The sequence below is a fragment of the Diplotaxodon limnothrissa genome, linkage group LG4, assembly GCF_057381915.1.
Source record: "Diplotaxodon limnothrissa isolate DT_005_m linkage group LG4, D_limnothrissa_male_GT1.1, whole genome shotgun sequence".
Taxonomy (NCBI): Eukaryota; Metazoa; Chordata; class Actinopteri; order Cichliformes; family Cichlidae; genus Diplotaxodon; species Diplotaxodon limnothrissa.
In genome coordinates, this window is record NC_140599.1 from 11533213 (window position 1) to 11549137 (window position 15925).

Consider the following 15925-nt stretch of genomic DNA (forward strand, 5'->3'; position numbering starts at 1 on the left):
TCAGTAAAAACAAAGGGTGAAAAGCCTAACTCTTCAGCCCAGAACTTATGGCGTCCTGTTGTGATTCTTCAATTGCAGAAGAAAAAGTTCTGCTTCTATAAAATATATATTACAGTGCAGGAAAAAAAAAGGAAAAACAGACTGGAAGAAGCAGGAAGCAGGTGGAGGATAAGACCACCTGATCTGTCAGCCCAAGATGAGAGCCTCACCACAGTTACTGAACAGGCACCAATGAGGGGCACATTAGCAGGAAATTTGGGTGCAATTCCATTTTTAATTTGAACTTAAAGCCTTTCAACTTCAAACCAAGATGAAAGGAGGCTTGAGACTCTATATTATCAGGTAGACGCCTGCTTAAAACGTGCTGACTTAATGTTTTTTCACAGGAAACAATGAGGGACAAGATCTACACCCCTCTGAGTGTAGAAAGTGCTATTGATGCCAGGTGAGAGACAGCTACACACAGAACATGCCGTGCATAAAAAATCATTACATTTATTACCGTTAATTTATTTAAATAACATGTTTGCATCTTTATCATTATGTATGCATGCACACTAATACATGTGCACTAAATTACTAACACATATGCAATCTTAAAATCCCTTTTGTCTTAAAGTCTTACCTAATAAAATTCTTGCTAATAACAATGCATATGTTTTCTTTCTCCTTTTTAATTTCTTATATCATTGTGTCACTCGCTGCCCACCACTCACACACATCCAGAGATGCTGTTGCCAAGATCCTATATTCGCTGCTCTTCCGCTGGTTAACAGAGAGGATCAATGGTCAGGTGTACCCTCACCAACACACCCTCTCCATCTCCATCCTGGACATTTACGGATTTGAGGTAACGGAGCCTTGTTGTATGTTTGACCTTAAACCCCTCAGAAAAAACTAGAATGCAATGAATCCTTAGTAGGTTCTAAAATTACTTTAAACTTAATCACAGATGAATAACAGCGCATGATATATTGCACCTTGTCATTATTTATTTAATAATTATTAAGCCAAAATGAAGAGGCAGCTTTACTTCTTCTATAGGAATTATAGGAATGCTACTTTCAGCTGCTCCTTTGCCACATGGGGTCGTCGCAGCCGGCAGCTCTACATCTTTGATTCATTAGAGTTTTGCACCAGATACCCTTCATGACACCACCCCAAAGGGGATTTGTGGCTTTGGCTGGAATTGAAGCAGCAACCTTTCACTCACACTACATCATGAGAATGATTAGTCACAAGTGGAAAGTATTAAAAACTGCTGCCAATCGACACAGGAGTGAACGACCCAGCAAATTCACCCTGAGGTCATACCGTGCAATATTCAGAAAAACTGCAAAAACCCAAGAGCTCCATCTCAACTCTACAGGCCTCAGTTAGGATGTTGAATGTTAATGTTCATGACAGTATAGTTATAAAAAAGACTGAACAAGTGTGGCCTGTTTGGAAAGGCTCACAGAAGGAAGCCTCTTCTCTTAGGACAGTTTAGGTGTGCAAATTTGCGGTGCACGAGCAGCTTATCAACACAAACACCTGATACCAGCTGTTAAACATGTGGTGCAGGGGTGATGATTCGGCTTGTTTTCCAGCCACGGGGCCTGGACGCCTTGCAGTTACTATGTTGAATATGAACTCCTCTGTATACCGAAGTACTCTAAAGTCAGATGTAAGACTGACAGCTAAAGCTAAAGCATTTGAAATAATCCATCGCATTCCCAGTAATGCAGTCAAAGCTTTTATTGACATAACTTATAACTATAAGAGAAAAGATTCAGATTATTATCAGCAGGGAAGGAAGGAAGGAGGGCTTAACAATGTTGCACGTTAAAGATACTCAGAGGGACGTCCAGATAATCACTTTGTAGGCATGATGATGAGACAGAATTACCATATATGTGTGTGTGTGTGTGTGTGTGTGTGTGTGTGTGTGTGTGTGTGTGTGTGTGTGTGTGTGTGTGTGGGACAACAGGATCTGGTCCTCAACAGCTTCGAGCAGCTTTGCATTAATTATGCAAACGAGTACCTGCAACTCTTCTTTAACAGGATCGTATTCAGAGAGGAACAGGTGAGTCCACGTCACACTTGCCGATGAAAAGCACACACTCACGCACTTGTCCTATAACAATTGAGGACAAAAAATGCACATATTTGAGGCATCATATGCACGCAAATGGATCTCATTAAGTGTAGATTAGTGGCATATAAACATGTGAATCCTTTGCTTATTTCAGGCGTTGGCAACGTTCAACATCAAAACAGCCAATTTACCTCCTCCTACCAAACAGCAGGAGTAAAAGAGCAGCACTTGGGGGATGAGGGATAGACGGGTGGATGACAGATGTAACTGGGGGAGGATAAATGAATGTATTGCATATAGTATATGTATTAATAGGTAACCCTAACCTGTACCTCGTGAGCTGCAGGTTGCCAACATCTGGCTTAGGTAATAATGCAACTAATATTTTATGATCTTTTATGTGATCCTGTTGAAGGAGGAGTACAGCAGGGAGCAGATCCCATGGCAGGACATCACATTCAACGACAACCAGCCCTGCATCGACCTCATTGCCACTAAGCCTCATGGGATACTGAGGATTCTGGATGACCAGAGCGGTTTCCCGCAGGTGAGGATGAGGAGAAAGTACTGACAGACTTTCAGATTCCTTATATGGATTATAAAACTGGGACTTTTGGTGTGGTAATTTGTTGACAGGCAACAGACAACACTTTTCTTCAAAAGTGTCACTATCACCATGGCAGTAATCCACTGTACATGAAGCCAAAGATGCCGGTCCCAGAGTTCACAATTAAGCATTTTGCCGGGCGGGTCACTTACCAGGTACTAAGCTCCTCACTGAGATTCTCTTGGCTAGTTTCATTGTATTATAATTCATTGAAGTATTGAAAATGTGGTGAACTGTAATGACAAACAGAGTGATCATCTGTCACTGATGCAGGTTTACAAATTCCTGGATAAGAACTACGATCAGGTGCGTCAGGATGTCCTGGACCTGTTCATTCAGAGCAAGAACAAGGTCGGCTTGGTCTTAAAACTTAATCTAATCGACACAATCGCTAAGCAATGTTTTTGTAAAGTCTGTATTAATCTGTGCATTTGTGTGTTTCCAGATGGTATCGAACCTCTTCCTGGTTCATGCAGAGGCCACGGGTCAGCAGAGAGGTCACATAAGGAAGAGCAGCACAGTCACCAGAAAATACCAAGCTCCCACCGTCAGCAGCAAGTTTCAACAGTCCCTGCTGGAGCTGGTGGAGAAGATGGAGAGGTGAAGTACACATGTTCTCTCTCAGATCATAATTGGTTTTTATTGTTTTCATTAAAAAAAAATTATCATGTTTTTGTTGTTCCATTTCAGGTGCAATCCTTATTTCGTTCGCTGCATTAAGCCAAATAACATGAAGGTAGATCTTGAAGCGTCATATATTTAAAGTTATTTACCTGCACATACATTAGTGTTTCTGAGCTTTTGGACACCTGTCTTTAGCAACCAGGTGTGTTTGAGGACGAGCTGGTGAACAGCCAGCTGCGGCACTCTGGTGTCATGGAGACCATTAGGATCCGCAAAGAGGGATATCCAATCAGAATGCCATTCTATGTCTTCCTGTTCAGGTAACATGAACTCTGATCCTCAGCGTATTTGTTGAGTTTGTGAAGCTATTCAGGACTTTGTGTTCCCAAAAAAAATGAAGATAATTGATCTCACAGCTGAGGCAGAGGAGAACCTTCTATAACAGAAAATCCCAGCAATAACTGAGCAGACCGCGAAGTGGCAACTCATAGCTGATGCTCTTCTGATTTGCAAATATCATATGTCATGCCTTATTTAAGCTACTTCAACTGGTCCACAGTTGCACGTGTCTCTGCAAGTCACTTTGCAACCCAACTTTAACTAATTTTCTTCTTCTCATGCTTTGTCTGACTTAATCAGTGTCATAGCTGCTGTCATTGCGCTGCTCTTTGGTGGGGTCTTGCTGCTGCCCTCCCAGTACAAAGCCATGCCACCAAAGTTTAAAATTTTAATTCATGTGTAACTTTGTTTATGGTGTTGTCTTATTTGGCCAAAAAAAAATGAACTATGGAAGATTCTGTAACCACAACCACAACCATAAAAGCACACAAAAAGAATAATTACACATTTCACTCAATATACACTACATTGACTATGAGGACACGTACACATTATACCTACAGGAGCCTTTATTACATCCCATTATAAATCCACAGCCATTCATAATGTGTCTGTTAATGCGTCCATAATGCGTTTTCCTTCCTCCACCAAATTTTACAGTTGGCACAATGCAGTTTGGTGTTCAAACCCAGACTCATCCATCAGACTGCCTGATAGAGGAATGTGATTTGTTATGCCACAGAACTATTTTCCACTGCTTCAGAGTTCAGTGGTGGCATGATTTACTCCGCCTAGCACTTGGCATTGTGTCTGGTGATCTAATGCTTAAAGCATGGCCTTCAGCTATGGAGAGCCATGAAGTGAAGCTGCCAGTACTCCAAGAGCTTTGGTGTAAGTTGGCGACCCTGCTCTGTAACTTTGCATGGTCTGAGCTACTTTGGCTCCTAAACAATGCAACTGTTAAACAACAGTTTAACAGCTGATCGTGACCCAATACCTCTGTCCATATTACGTGTCTGAATTGCGACACAGTCAGTATCAATTTATATCAGTACTTCTTTTTTAAAAATCACTATTATCGACTGAGCACCCCTAATTTGAATGTGTGTCTCTGTCAGGTACAAGTCCCTGGCGGGGATACAGACACTTCCTGTGGCAAATGGAGAGAACTGTGTGTTGTTGCTCGGTAAACTGTGTCCTCTCCGACCAGGAGCCTACCATGTTGGAGTCACAAAGGTGAGCTTGTTCACATTAAGCCTCACAGTTAAAGACAGACCCAGCACCAACTGCTGGTCTAATGGCTGAGTAGAGATTGTTTTCCTGCTTTGTAGCTTGAAATTTGAGATACTATGGTTTGTTGGATCAATGTTATATCTTTTTTTTTTTGCATGAACTCACACATGTATTTGAATAATTGCACTTATATGTGTGTGTGTATGAATGGCAGTTGTTCCTAAAGGAGGACATCTACCAGCTGCTGGAGTGTAAGCGAGAGCGCTCTCGTCATCTTGCCGCCCTCACCCTGCAGCGTTACACTCGCATGTTCTTCGTCAGGAAACGCTACGTTGAATTCCGCAACAAAATCAGCAGGTTTCAGGCACACTGCCTAGGCTTCCTCGTTAGGTGAGGTGTCCCACAGAGATCTTACATTTTCAGTAGATTTTATTATAAAACAAAACGCAAATTCAGATTCTGATTGGAGTCCTGCATTCTTTCAATGTAATGATTCTGAATTCCAGTATGTGCTCAACCACATAGTTTAGGTTAAAAGGGCAGTGAGGTAAAGAAAATGTAAATTGTGTCTTTACATTAAAATCACTATAATTAAGAAATAAAGCTTTCAGTGAACTGTTGTGCTTGAGCTTGTAGCATGCTTGTGAAGTTTACCTCTGTGAATGTGGCAAATGTTAGGAAACAAGATCAACAATCAGTGCATTAGGATTCATTGTACTGAGATTCTCTTCATCTTCTAGGAAACGCTATGTGAAAATGAGGGAGAGTCTGGTCCGTTTCCGCTCTCTGGTCCACATGTATGTCAACCGGAAGCAGTACATTAAGGTACACTGAGATACTGTGGTTTGTTGGACTGATGTCTATACCTTCTGCCTGTGATTTTTTTTAAGTAACACATGTATTTGATGCAGTGTCCTTTCAAACATCTTCATGTTTTCTTCATTTCTAAGAAAATAATTTCAAATATGACCCACCCTTAAGCCTGCTTTGTGCTTTTGAGTCTTTCTGCTCTGGATTTACATTAAAACACTGACCGTGTGTTTTTGGGATCTCATTGAAGATGAAGTTTGAAGCCAGGAGGAAAGCAGAAGAGGAGAGGAGGAGGAGAGAGATGGTAAGATGAAGGACTAGCTAAGACAAGACTTCAATGAGAAAAGCATCCGTGTTTTTGTTTTTGCACACTGGCATGAGTTCAAACCAGCAGCCTATGTTAGAGCTCTTCTAACCTCATTGTTAGTTTGCAGATAGATTAAAAGTGGTGTTTCTTTCAGGAGCTGACCAAAAGGGAGGTGGTTAATGTGACCCACTTGGTGATCCCTGCAGAGCTGGGCGCTTTGCTGCAGACAGCAGGAGGTGTGTAGACGTCTGTCCGTCTTTCCCGTCAGTGTGCATCACATGCACATAGATTATTCATGTGTGTGTGAGTGCTCCAGCCAGCTGTTTGAATGTGTCTTATCTCATCAGCACTGACAGTATCAAATTAAGAAATGATACGAACAGTTCTGACAGGGTGGAGCAGGAGGCCCATCATCTAATAAATAAACCAGACACTGAAAAATTGTCAAGGAATGTAAAAAAGTTTTAGGATTTTGTACATGTAAGTTTTTGGTGCTCTTGCATTACTCCTGGCTGACTCCTCGTTTAACCTTGTCTGTTACTCCCTTCAGTCCGGAGGGAGTTGCACTCAGACTGCTTGGCTCTGCTTCAGGCTCCTCATATCCAGGATGATGCTGAACTCACGTTGCCTCTGGACATCAACAACTACCCTTTCTTCCGCTATGTTCAGATTTACTTCAGGGTGAGATGCACGTGCATCAGCATGTCGTCATATGCTGTGTAACATACTGTGTATGTGCGTGGTTACTCAGATTTGAGGACAGCTGTTGAAGTTTGTGTTTAGATTTATCGGTTATAACATAATTTTGAAAGGTTTTAGGTAGATTTGTTTGAAAAGCTGTTTATTAAACACAGCAAATCTTTTGTTGCGGTAGGAGCCAAAGTTTGGGATGTTGATGGCTCCTCTGGAGTCATCTCTGACCCGTGTGGAGGACGACCTGAGAGGGGAGGCTCTGGAGCTTTTCAACATGGTAGGGTGATCTTTGTTCTCCCCTTAAAAGGCAGAGACTATGTAAACTGTTCTTTTTGGTTGTTTGTCTGTCCGTCGTGCACAGTTTTGAAACATCGAAGAGCTCGAGCTGATTTCAGTTGGGTGGAAATCGCCCCAAGGTCAAGGTCAAATGTGAAAATCAGTAAAAACCTTCCTATTACCCAGTTTTTATGAATCGTCTTCAAACCTCTCAACAGTATAGCAGGTCTTGGGGAAATGAGTACGTAAGTTAGCTAAGCATTTGACCTTAATCTTCATTGTTAGTGCCGAAGGTCAAATTTAACCTTGAACACAAACTTCAAGAAATCATATCAAGTGTCATACACTTTTTTAATGCAACGCCCTACGACGTCACAACTATGCCATAACAGGTTGTAATGAAAGCATCATAAAACATCAGTTTAAGTTTCCCATTTACCCTGAATATTCTTGAGCACTGCAGTAATTTAAAATGATAACAGTTTCACAGAGACACACTTGCATCATGTCATTATGTTACTCTCGTTACACAGAAGCAAACCATCCTCTAATTATGAGGTTCTGCTACTAACTGGGAAGCAAATAAGAAATTTGGAACATGCTTTTTACATTGTAAAAGATTTAACAGCAGAATAAAAAAGTCTCTTCTATTTTCTCGTGTTTGTAGGACAAACCTACAAAAACACACACAAATACGTCACCAGACTGCCATAAAGCTGTAAAACCGACAGAGTTAGTTGTTACAGCTTTCACCTGGATTCTGTTTTCTTCAGGTATTACGGTTTATGGGGGACCCTCATCTGAATGGGGCGCAGGAAAACATGTTTGGGAATTACATCGTCCAGAGAGGCTTGTCGTCGCCAGGGTTACGAGATGAGATCCTGGCTCAGGTTGTCAACCAGGTGTGGAGGAACATAAACTCTGAGAATGCAGAGAGAGGCTGGCTGCTGCTGCTGGCATGTGTCTGCTGCTTCGCCCCATCGGCCAAGATGGACAAATATCTGCTCAAGTGAGAAATCATAAAATGACCTCGCAACTAATTATTTAGCAAATAGTTTGAGAGGTTAAAAAAAACACATGTTAAGAAGCTATATGCTGTAAGTAAGAGACTTCTACTCCACTGTTGAACCTCATTTCACCTCTGCTCCAGGTTCGTGTCGGACCACGCTCCTGCTGGCTGGCAGGTGCTGCTGCAGCACAGACTCATCCAAGCGAATCAGAAGATGCAGCTGGGATCAGGCTCCGCCCCCGAGACTGCGCGGACGTATCCGCTGTCGCTGCTTGAGTGGACCGCCAATAGGAAGAAGGCTAACATGGTGTTGCACGTGCACTGTCTTGATGGTAATATCTCACCTGCTTAATGTTGCGTTGTTCAACTTTTCATCGGTCTGCTTCTTTGCTCTTTTCCAAGAACTCCAAACGATTCAAGCAAAGTAAATAAAAAATTCACAACATTTTCCTTTACAATCAGTATCTTTCTTTTGAGGAAAAAAACCAGGAGCTGTTCAAATATTTAGGAAGTCTTTCACACCTGGGGTCTAAACTGGCACACACCTCAGAGAAAAGAAAGAGGGACGACCTGGCATTGCTTTTATTGTGTAGGATCAATTACATCCCCAGATCATTGATTATTCATTGTCATTCAGGATCAGGTGATGTGACTGTGGGGCTCATGTGCTTTGTATTGCGCAATTAACACAGTTTGTTAGTTAATGAGTGTAATTTAAAGCAGCAAAGGAACTATTTGTTGCATTTTTATTAATTTATCTCTCCCTGCAGGAGGGTCCTTCCTGTGTCCTGTCCATTCCTGGACCAATGGAGAGGATTTAGCAGGAAACATTCTGCGTCACAGGTTTGGTTTTGTATTTTTAGCTCCATAACATTTAATGTAAACATCTGAACATGCCATGATAATGTTTAGAGAGTAGTTTTAACACGTGTGTATAGATATTGTGAACATCTGAATCATGCATCTTGCAGGGGAGTGTCTGACTGGTGGAGGGGGAGTTCAATTCTGATGAAGGAGCAGGGTCAGTGGGTGGAGTTAGCTGGTCATGACTATGTCATGGACCTGATTGCAGATATGGAGCTTCCTATGGACTTCCCAAAGCAGAAGAGTTACTTCATCATCAGCACTGACAACCCAGCTAAAGTCAGAGCTAATGCCAGCCTGTTAGTATGCAAGATGCACACATGCAGTTCATTACTCACGTGACTAAAGCTACACCACGTGGCACATTACTCCTCTCTCCTCTCATCTCTCAGTGCTTTGTTTGGCAGTGGCTTTGACTCAGATGAGGAGCTTCCTTCCTCCCTTCCTCTCAGCAGCAGCAGACCAGCCTACAGCCTGCCTGATTCAGATGGTTACTACAGCCACGGTACACACACACAGTTAACTCTTAACTGCATAACTGAATTTTTAAGCACTTACAAATTAAAGATTTTCAAATGATCTGATCAAATGTACAAACTAATCTTTCTGTGAATTGAAGCCCCCATCGGCTGTTGTTTTTAACTACTTACTAGCGTGTATCACTCCCAAACTGCTGAACCCAAAACTTTTATGCTCTTTGTGTTTAACAAATGCTTCAGCTGTGTTATAGATGAATCCCACCTGTCCAGATGTTTAAAGCTGAGTACCAAGGATGGCACTCAGAAAATAGCTTTTTTGAGTCGTGAAATCAGAGGTTTCAGGTTTCCAACTCACTCTGGGTTCCAAGAGATACAGTTAGCAGGATTATATGCAAATTTAAAACTTGTGCTAGTTTGAGTACACAGTCTATAAGAGGAACACTAATGAAGCAAGCTTGATCCTTGCATATTTGCCACTGCATTTTTGATATGCAAGAAAACACATGGATAGGCCTGCAGGGTGCTGTGAGTCTGTTTATGGACTGATGAGACTAAAGTGGACCTGTATTGACCTCTGGATGGGCTACGTGTGTGGTGTAGGAAGAGTAGGCACTATTTTACCATCATGACAGCCAATCCCTCTGATGTTCTTTGATGGGACTTAAAGAAAGCAGTGGATTCATAACTGAGCTGGATGCTTTTGGCTTCTTATTAGGAAATTACCGGAATGTCTTATTGTAGATTTTAACAGTTAAAAGGTGCCCAACAAAGTAATGTATTTGTTGATGATAACCTTTTTTGGAGAAGTTCATTAAAGCTTTAATTAAAGCTTTAATTTGAATAATTTTAATCACATGACCGGAATGTCTCTTACATTAATGCAGTTGAATAATTGTTTGTACAAGTTTCTGTATTTAAGTAGTTTTGTTTATTAGAGTTTTGGTTATGATGTATGCTCACCTAGTCCTCACCACTGTGTTGTATGTTTCTAACTCTAATTAGTTACTTCCTGGTTCATTTTGCAAGCACTTGTTTTTCTGTGTCTTGTGTTTGTGTTTTCATTAGGTTATTGTCTTCGTTTCCCACATTATCTGGTGTGTTTGTATTGTGTGAGTCTCCATCTGTTCCTTGTCGCATCATCCAGGTTGTGTGTTTCCTTTGTTCAGTGTTTCCCCTACGTTTCCTAGTTTTGGGCCCTTTGCTTCAGCTGTGCTCTTGTTTTGTATCTTTGTATCATTTGAAAGCATTCAGCACTACAGCTGCTGTTTGAGTTTACACGCTGTTTCATGAGCCCTGGATGTGGGTCCATGTCCTGCTTGTCACAGAGCTGCACTTTGGCAACAAAAATGGAAGAGTTGGGAAAGTTTGAAAGTCTTGTGATCTTGAAACAGTTTCCTGTGTGTTGTCCGAAGAGAGAGAGAGACGTAGATAAAAAGCTGGATCAATTAATCAAGGTTTCTGCAACAAATGTGACAATCAAAACCGTGAAAAAACAATGAACTGACTTAGGTTGCATTTTTGAGAATAAGACATTTTGATCAGTGACTAACAACCTTTTCTCTACAGTTAAAGTAAACCTGATCACCTGATAAAACATGCTTGATTAAAAGAAAGAAAATATCAAACATGACAGTTTCTGTGCACTAAAAACACTGAAAATACAATGTTTAAAGCATTATTGCTGTTTGTCTGTGTTCAGAGTCAGAAACATTGAGCGAGGGTCAGCCTCAGAGAGGGATGGACCGCTACCTGGACAGCCTGTTTGACCCTGTGCTGTCGGACAGCAGCACGGTGAGTGCTCGTCCTGATTTCTCATAAACTACACATGTCAACCAACTATTTCCTCTTTGTTTTTAAAATTGCTGTAGTGCTATGAAACTAACACGCAAAATAGTAATAAATGATTGCTTGGTATAATCTTTTAAGTCATCTACCAGGTGAAATACTCGACAGATGACCATATTACTGCATTGCCACTGCTTTCATTTTGACAAAGACTTTTCACTATAAATGTGTCTATGTAGAGCTGCAAGTGCTTTCCTGCCACTGCAACTCAAAGCTTATTACTTCTTTGTTCAGTTATATTAATTATATTATAAGACCAATCAGTTAATTGCCGACCTAAAAGAAAAGTAATAATACAGGTGGATAGTTGTAGCTCTGTGTCATTGATCTGTCCTCTGAGTGTGAACAGAAGAGTGCTGATGGAGGAATTGAGCATGTGATCCTCGGCTTGTGTTTGGGTATGAATGGAGCACACGGGACGGCTGATTAGGTTACCGAGTGACCTACCGTATATGACCGCAGCAGCAGTCAGCATAAACGAGTCACCGTGTGGGGAAAAGATTCCGCTCATAGCTTCATCTTTTGTTTATTAGTGGAAACAAAACGAGTTCAGCGTCCTCATCACTCGGGTTGCACAGGAAAGGTTGCATCAGGAATGTTTTAGGGCTTTGAGTAGTATATATCAATGGCAATAGTTAAAATAAAAACATAATATCTGTGTTTGGCAGAAGTCTTGATAGACCTGTTTAGATTTTCTTGAGCAGTTTTGGCTTTAAAATCATCTGACACTGGAAACAAAGTAGCTGAGAATTTCAGTCAGCTCAGGAGAATGAGGTCTGTCATGTAGTGGTGAATTTTGTTGTAGTCCATTTAGTGTCTTTATGCTGGAGCCTCTCCTCCTGCGTGTACGGTACTTCCTGGAGAGTATACTGTTCCTGCAGCTCTGGCTCAGAGAGGGTCTAAATCAACCAATCCAGTTCACTCCCTCTTGCTTGTTGTCTTAGTCCCTCTCCTTCCCTCCCTGCTTCTGACACCTTTTCTTTTTCCACTTCATGCCCCTTAAACTCCAGTTTCTCAACTATAAGCATCCCTTTCCTTCTGCTGAGTCTCCTGCTGCTCTTTGCTCACCAGGACATGGAGAAGAGTGGAAGTTTGTCAGAAAGGATGAAGGGAGGAGGAGGTATAGGCATCACAGGAGAAGGAAGGGAAGAGGGAGAGAGTCGTCCAGCTTCCAGCCGGCCTTATCCACCAGGAATACATCCTGGAGGTAAACACTGAGTGCTGTGTGTATTTGTTGTTATGTGTGTCAGTGCTGATTGGCCATATGTTTGTCTCTGGACTTCTATTTTTTTTGCTGCCTATATTTTGTGTCTAAGCGGATATTGCTGTTTCCAGAATTAGTGGCACCTTTCTCCCTTTTTGTCTGTGAATATTTTGCTGGACTTTTCATTTTCAGACATTTCTTTTGTCCTCACAGCTCACTCTCTCTGCACTGACATTAATAATTCAGCTTAACCTAAGCGCTCCTAAATCATTGGCTTTTGTCTCAGGCTAATAGAGTTTCCCTTTGTTTCTCCTTTGTAAGCTCCTCCTCAATAAATTAATAATAACGCATTTAAAATGTTTTGGTGATGCTTTATTATCAACCTACTTTCATTCCCATAGTAACAGGCAGACAGAGTATTTCTTTATTGGTATCTTAAAGGCAATGAACAGACCTGAACTTTAAAAGTTTAACTTTGAGCTGTTGGCTGTATTGACTGTCCTCATAGATAATACATTAAAAGCCATTCACTATAACAGGTGACTGTTATTTCTCTTAAACACCAGTCATTACAAATTGATCACTTTCCACACATCTAGTAATGTTAAGTACCTGGTACTATTTTTACTGGCTCTTGTGTGCTCGACTGTAAAATTCCAGAATTTTTATTTATTATTTTACCTTCACAGTTTCCTCTTTTTTCCCCTCTAATGTACTGATGCCAGGCTTACGGCACTGAGCAAAACTCACATAGTGACAGTGCCAACATGCTGATGTTACACTGGTTTGATGTTTATCATCAGCAAGCATGTTTGCTTTACTTCTAAAGCAGGGTATTGGACAAATTGAGATTTTGACCTGACATGTGTTCAAAACGCAAATCTAAAAAGAGGAAACCATACAGTATCAAACAGCACATACTGTAGAGAAATATTGGACTTTTAAGACCAACACTGATAACAATATTTGGTGATTTAAAAATCTGATATCCTGATATATCACCAATGCTTTTTTTCCCCCTTTCAGACACATGAACAAACAGATTTCCCTAGCGCTTGCTTATTTACTTGCTTGCATATTTCCTGAGTCTGATTAGATAAACTGGTTGTTATGCTTATGGTGTTTCAAACATGTGTGTTGCCCTCTGCTGGACGACCTAAACAACGTCAACTCCCAGGACACGATTGAAGCATGTTTCACCTGTCTTTACTTTTTTGTTACATTCTCATTTGTCAGCCGTTATGTTATAAGTGTGACAAATAGCTGATATTGGCCAGTAATATCATTCCACTGATGTGCTCTAACAGTTACTACTACTTTACTCAATAGTAAAAATGTTAATTTTACAATGGCTCCAGCGTAAAGCTGAAAAATAAACCGAACATTGGCATGAAACTAATTTCTGAGATTTGTAGAAAGACCCTTTGCAACAGTGTTAATTTTGACAGCAAATTTTGATTTAGTTGTAGTCACAGACTTGACTATGATGTCATTTAGTTTTAGTCGACTAAATAGCTCATGATGAAGTCAAAAGCTGCCCAGCAAATTGGGGAAGTTGGTTGTGTTTTCACTGATGAGATTTGCTCAACACGATTTACAAAGTGTCTTATTTTCCTTGCCATCAAATGTAAAATGTGTACATGTGTCTACTCTTCTCTTCCTCCCAAGCGTTGACATTTTGTCGTGTTTTCATGAGAATCGGGGAGCATGGGAGCTGGTTGTAGTTTCCCTGGGGCGGCTCAGACGTGCGTGTCCAACCTCACAGCACAAGATTAGTTCTGCTTGGATCACTTCCAAACTCGCTTTTCTGTACAACTTAATTAGTTCTGATTGGATCTCGTCTCTCCAGAATGTTTTCATCTTGTTTTTTATTTGTTGAATGCATCAATACATTTTATCATAGATTTTGTCGTCCTGCATAAGTTTTTATTAAGTTATTGTTCTCATTCGAAAAAACAAGGTTGTTGATGAAAACTATAATTAAAATTATTTTTCAACATAATTAACACGGTTTTTCAAAGCGATAAATACAGCACAAACATCTTCACACCAGCACTGATACAGAGCAGAAAAACATAACAGCTTCTTCATACAAATTGTATGAATACAGAAGTTGTTTGCTCAGCTTTAAGGACTTTTCTTGTCGTAGTCATGTCAGCACCTGCCTGATAACAAAGACACGGAAAGTGCCTCATGGCCTTGAACAGAGTTTACAGTTAGATTTGAACCTGTTGCTTCCCATCTTCACACACGCACACACTTTGTACTCTTTGTACAAGATGTTACAGTCACATACCAGCAGAACACAGAGATTAGAAAAGCTGAAACAGGTTTTCCATTACACACTCAGCAGGATTTGTCTGGGTCAAAGTTGGGGAGTAATAAACACATTAATATTGATGTTCTATGAACCACAGCATCAGTGTGGCTAATAACGACCACTCTGACATATTTTATTTCTGAATCTGAACTTGATCATACCTTGTTTGTCGTAAAATGTGAAATATTTCCCAGTCACTAACAATGTGTGGACTAACTGCCACTTAAGACCTGTCTATCTTCCTTTTCCCTGCCTGCTACTCCTCAAGCTGTGCCAGTGCTTCCAGTAGCAGGAGGAATGATGCCCCCAATCCCTGCTATGCCAATCCCCTCCCACCACCATCATCACGAGCAACATCAACAACAGCAGCAACAACAACAATACCACCAATACAACCGACCCCAACACCCCTACCACCGTCAGCAATCGTTTTCTGCCACCACTCCTTCTAGTCGTGTAGCACCCACGCAGTCACCCACTCGCACCCCCGCTGCTGCCCCTGCTGTTGATACCGATGTCGCTTCCAATGTGTCTGTTGTCCCGGGTCTGCCTGCGGCGCCCTCACTCCCAGCCACGCCTGTGGTTCCAGGCTTGCCTGTTATGACAGGTGTGCCAGGTAGAATAAAAGGATGTGTGTTAGGTTTTCCAGCATGTTTGGCCTGAAGTGTTTGGGCATGATGGACTCCTTTATTTCTTTTTTCTTTAATTAAAGCCAGTTTCAAGTTTTTTTGTGTTTGTTTTTTATGTGGGGTTGCAAAGTTCATTCGTGTGGTTTGTTTTAAACAGATAATTCTGTTTCTTGTGCTCTTAGTGCAGCAACAACATAACAGTTATATGTTTGTGCTTCTCCAGGATCGGAGCAAGTGGTACTGACTCAGCAGCAACAAGCCATCATCAACCAACAAGCCATCATTCTGGTCTGACATCATTTCTCTGAACAACTCTGATATTAAAACCACTGTTCGTACTGGCCGATACAGTTCTGTGTAAAAGAGAGACTGTGCAACACTTACACCTAATGATTCAGTAGTTTGTAGGAACACATCTAGCAGCAATAACTTGAAGTAATCATTTTCTGTGTGACCGGTTTGTCACATAGTTGTGGAGGAATTTTGGCCCGCTCTTCTTTACAGCGTTGTTTCAGTTCACTGGGGTTTGTTTATGCTTTCTCTTAAGGTCACATCACAGCTTTTCAGTCAGGTTTCACTGGACCATTGCAACACATTGATTCTTTTCTT

General features: G+C 41.1%; 1 protein-coding gene across 1 annotated transcript in view; it reads left to right on the top strand.

Annotated features, from left to right (window-relative positions):
• myo15aa (myosin XVAa) overlaps window positions 1–15925 on the top strand; it is a 47304-nt gene that overhangs the window by 18995 nt on the left and 12384 nt on the right. Inside the window, exons 15-38 of the mRNA XM_085351847.1 lie at window positions 387–445; window positions 727–850; window positions 1970–2065; window positions 2493–2624; window positions 2714–2839; window positions 2958–3035; window positions 3130–3284; window positions 3375–3420; window positions 3504–3628; window positions 4766–4883; window positions 5095–5270; window positions 5621–5705; window positions 5941–5994; window positions 6152–6237; window positions 6555–6678; window positions 6872–6967; window positions 7740–7975; window positions 8117–8307; window positions 8746–8818; window positions 8947–9138; window positions 9232–9344; window positions 11018–11109; window positions 12235–12370; window positions 15540–15604. Of these exons, the coding sequence (XP_085207973.1) occupies window positions 387–445; window positions 727–850; window positions 1970–2065; window positions 2493–2624; window positions 2714–2839; window positions 2958–3035; window positions 3130–3284; window positions 3375–3420; window positions 3504–3628; window positions 4766–4883; window positions 5095–5270; window positions 5621–5705; window positions 5941–5994; window positions 6152–6237; window positions 6555–6678; window positions 6872–6967; window positions 7740–7975; window positions 8117–8307; window positions 8746–8818; window positions 8947–9138; window positions 9232–9344; window positions 11018–11109; window positions 12235–12370; window positions 15540–15604 (2778 nt within the window). The remainder of the gene's footprint in view (window positions 1–386; window positions 446–726; window positions 851–1969; window positions 2066–2492; window positions 2625–2713; window positions 2840–2957; window positions 3036–3129; window positions 3285–3374; window positions 3421–3503; window positions 3629–4765; window positions 4884–5094; window positions 5271–5620; window positions 5706–5940; window positions 5995–6151; window positions 6238–6554; window positions 6679–6871; window positions 6968–7739; window positions 7976–8116; window positions 8308–8745; window positions 8819–8946; window positions 9139–9231; window positions 9345–11017; window positions 11110–12234; window positions 12371–15539; window positions 15605–15925) is intronic.